Consider the following 4,571-nt stretch of genomic DNA (forward strand, 5'->3'; position numbering starts at 1 on the left):
AGAAAAACTTAAGAAGGAATATATTGAGTAAGGTAAACATTACCTTAGGAATGAAATGTTTGCCAATGATCAAACTGGCTGCGGGAAGAAGTCCATAAACCATAAGTGGTATGGAGTAAAGAGCATGGGAACAAATATGGATATAAACAAGTCTCTGCAGGAAATTCAAGTTTGCATATCCCCCAAATAGTGGGCAGTTTTTACTGAGGAAAACTTCTAACATTCCTTTAGACCACCTTTTCTTTTGCTCCAAGACATCTACCAATTTTGATGGAGCAGTGCCTATGAAAGCTGGGTTGTGAGGACAGCAATACACTGATCTCCACCCTTTGCGGTGCATCTTGTATCCTGTCAATATATCCTCAGTGCATGATCCATACATCCATCCCACCTGCAAAAGAAATACAAATATGTAGAAGTTGTTGTCAGTTGATTATTTTTATGATTATTTTGGCGTTTAACTGCTGTAAGTTTCTTCAGAATTAGAAGAAAACACAAAATTGACCCATGGGCGGGGGCATCTTAAGAGCGATGTGATGTTCTTTGGTCAGAAACCGTGAGTCCTACCTCTTCACCCCATTTAGTATTGACCTCATAGTTGGGACTGATCAACTGCAGAATGTCCTGGGTTGAATAGTTTAAAGATTCTGTACTACTTGCACCACCGCCAATGGCATGCACAACTGATGCAAGAAAAGTTGGGCTCTGATCACCAAACATTTCAGTCAAGGTTTCGTATGATATTTCAGACTTCTGAACTTGATGAAACCCTGAAAATAAAATTTCATTTCATGTCAAAAATAACAACCATCAAACAAAGAAAGTCGATCTAGACTCGATGATCAAGAGAAAGAGAAAGAAAGTGACTTTTAACAACAGTAGTGAAAAAGTGTTTAATTATATAAAGATTCTATTGAAGAGGGAGGATTGAATTTGAAAGAAATAGCGCGATAAGGTAGTGGCAACCCAACCTGTTGATCCGTTGGAATGGTGTGACCTTGGTTTACTTCCAAAAAGAGCTTTTCTCCTGTGAACACAACCAGTGCCGAAGTAAATAGGGCCCTGAAGCCCATCTAATCCTCTTATGAGCACCTGCAATAATCATGTGCATTACAATATCTCAATCAATATTTATTTATTTAGTGTTACAGTTAGAAAGATTGAAATTTTAATTTGCAATAATATAATGTCATTGGGAGGAGGAGAGGAAAGAAAAGAAAAGAAACAGTGAGACAGAAAACTTGAGAGGAAAGGAAAGAAAAGAAACAGTGAGACAGAAACTTGAGAGGAAAGAAAAGAAACAGTGGGACAGAAAACTTACATCAAAAGTGAAGGTCATCTTGGTGTCATAAATATCATGTTCATCAATGCCACTAAAATGCTGTGGAAACTGTACAAAGCTGAGACGGTCCTCTTCTTGGATATGAGGGTCAAGATGGAAGCACATAGCGTGAAGAAGAGCCTTTGAGTTATTGACGTACATGTCACAGTCCAGGTTTAATATGAACGGACTGTTTGTGATGACGCCAGACACTCTTGCCTGCGTGCAGCGGTACTTGGGATTTTATTAATAAAAAAAAGAATAGACAAAACAGAAACTAGCAGAGGACCGTTTGCTTTGATTAGAGTATTTTTTCCAGAAACTACCATATATAGATCCAAGCAAATTTATATACACATGATCAATTTTTAAATCCCACTTGGCGGTTAGAATTATTATTATGATGTGATTGTAGATTTCCAGATTGTGATCACAGGACGGATCGCTAGATAGTTACAGCTATCTTTGAATTCTGAAATTCTTATAAGATATAATTCTACAAACAAATCACCATGAAAACAAGTAGTCCAATTATTAATAAATAATAACTAACTTCATATATTAAATTTTCCTTAATTTCTAATTATAATTATCATGACATAGAAATTCATGAATAGACAGAGAATGGTGTACTATAATTACCAGGCAATTCAAGGCACCCGCCTTATAATGATGCTTCCAACCAGGTCTCTTTTCACGGGAGACGTAAATTAATCGAGGCAGATGATCAACCCATTGGTCGAAACTCTATTGAATCCACAGGTCAAAGTGCAACCATAATTTTAGGAATTTGATGCGTGTCAATAACGTACTAGTCTAGATTATTTAATTTTCGACAATCCCTAGTTCCATCTCACAAGTTACAATAATATAATCAAATTAGATGCGAAGAATTAATATTCACATGAAATACCTTTATGAGTCCGGGATGATTGCCAATTTCAATTGTCTGATTACCGGACAGTTGGTCAAACATCTCCTGCACTTCTGTGGGCACCTGACCACATGACTCCATGGCTCTGCTTATATCCAACTTCACTTTTTCATATTCTTGCTGACAAAGGGAAGGGAAAAGAAAAGGCAGCCATAAGAAATTAGCAACATTAAATTAAATCTGGTAGGGAAACCAGCTGTAGAATATATTCTGAAATTTGAAGAACAGAAGAGAATTGCATTGCATTGCAGGAAATCAATTCACATAATTCTTATCCAGTACTGCATGCATTCCAAAATTTGCCATCAAAGTTAATGACTTATTTCTGATCAAGCTATATATAAACAAAAACTAACCAAAAACAAATAACACCCAATTGAACACTAACGCATGCACTATATATAATAAAAATAATTACAAAGTGTGCCATTATATATACGTACCTTCAATTCCTCCCACTCTCCAATATTGAACCAGCTTACACTAGACTCGCTTTCGTTCAGGACATGAGGTCGAGAATTAAAGTAAACCATGGGAGCACGAGGCTCTATGTTGAACCTCCTGCAAAAGGGAACCCATTTTTCTGCAAATTCATATGCTTTGAGCACGGCGTAAAAGTTTAGGGGAGAACCGCCGTCGTCTATAAGACTGATAAAATAGTATTCACAAGAATAAGCGGCGGCTCCTTCCATGGATCCACGGTAGTGATAAAAATGTCCACAGGAGGCAGGTTTGCATAACCATAACTGCATTAAATCAAGTATATTATATTTATACAGTACACTCTGATCAGAAAATTCTCTTCAAAGTTCAAACAACAATTCTGTTCTGAGCACATACATAATAAAGAAAGAAATTGATGAATATTGCAGTGCATTACCTTCGACAAAGCCTTTCAGGATCAGTGTATCGAACTGTGAAAAACCAGGTCATAATCTGATTTTGAACCCAAAGATAAGCAAAGAAAAGTTCGCAGGAAAGCGCCACAAACTCTAACGCATTGGCAGCCTTCCAGTCCGTTCCGAAGAATCTGTGGTAAAAGAAATAAACTATACAGCTCAAGTAAAACAGAGCACAGAGTTTGCCTCTGTTACGGCCTTTAACTTCAATGGTATTGTGAAAAGGGAAAGATTGATAGCCGCCGTCTGCAATATTGTACGCCATCGCCATTACTCGAGATGCAAGGTGAATAAGCACTTAGGGCTTGATGATGTTACTAGGCTGCCCTTTTTAATAAAATCTAAATCTAAATTTAAAATGGTTTGAAAAGCGAAAATTCTAAATTTAGATTTAGATTTTATTGAAAAGGGCACCCTACGTTTTCTAAGCACCTCTTTTCTACAAGTGATATAATAATTCAGTTAGGAACTAAAGTAGAATTGTAAAATTTATTGGTTTTCTACCAGTGATGTGTGTGATGTTTAAAATAATTCAGTTAGGAACTAAACTAGGATTGTAAAATTTATTGGTTTTTAAAAATTAGCTCGAAATATATATTTTATTGATAATTATAAATTTGAATTAAAATATTCTGTTTCTTTTCATAAATATTTAATATTTTGTTTTTTTTCAATGGTGAATGATAAGCACTTGAATTGCTTAAAAATCATAAATTTAGATTGATAGATAAATTTAGTATTAAAAATCATAAATTTGGACTATGATGAATAAATTTAATATTAAAATTCATAAATTTGGACTCTGATGAATAAATTTGATATTAAAATTCATAAATTTGGACTATGATGAATAATAAGCACTTGGATTGCATTTGATTATTATTGGTATTTGATAAATGAATATATTTGATTATCATATATTTATTTGATTTACAACCGCACCTATATTTAGGTTCACCTGCAAAATGAAAAACAAAAGACAGCTAGTTTAAGTACAGCTTGACGCATTCGGAGTGATAGTTTAATGTCAATACTCTGCGTGCCACGCATTCACTTTCACATGCAAAGAGGAGGAGGACTGGGTACTGTGGAAAGCATTGTTGGGCTAAAATTATTAAAGAATACAAATCTGTTCTACTAGCAGCTAAATTTTAGTTCAAACTTTGGCCATTCATTGTGGAAAGTATTAGTTAAAACTTCTCAAACTATTTTGAATAATTTATTGAAAAGCCAAAATATTAAATTTAAATTTAAATTTTATTAAAAAGATTTACCTACATTTTCTAACCACGTCCTTCCTCTCAGTGATGTTTAAAATAATGCAGTTGGAAACTAATCAAAATATTATTAGATTATGATTTTCTTTAAAGTTAGTTATATATTTAGAAATATATTTTATTAATAATTATATATTTAA

The 4,571-nt window shown here is 34.2% G+C and overlaps 1 protein-coding gene across 1 annotated transcript; it reads right to left on the minus strand.

Annotated features, from left to right (window-relative positions):
• Window positions 1-897: 897 nt before the first annotated feature.
• Window positions 898-3,425, minus strand: LOC149261334 (cellulose synthase A catalytic subunit 7 [UDP-forming]-like). The gene is made up of 6 exons (XM_089368529.1): window positions 3,136-3,425; window positions 2,699-2,903; window positions 2,235-2,375; window positions 1,964-2,068; window positions 1,322-1,540; window positions 898-1,092 (listed from the first exon to the last, which is right to left on the minus strand). Exons 1-6 carry the CDS (start codon window positions 3,423-3,425, stop codon window positions 898-900), a joined length of 1,155 nt encoding a protein of 384 aa, XP_089224655.1.
• Window positions 3,426-4,571: the final 1,146 nt, after the last annotated feature.

This window comes from Pinus tabuliformis, chromosome 6 (assembly GCF_031772625.1).
Source record: "Pinus tabuliformis cultivar Carrire ecotype Pingquan chromosome 6, CPIR1, whole genome shotgun sequence".
Lineage (NCBI taxonomy): Eukaryota > Viridiplantae > Streptophyta > Pinopsida > Pinales > Pinaceae > Pinus > Pinus tabuliformis.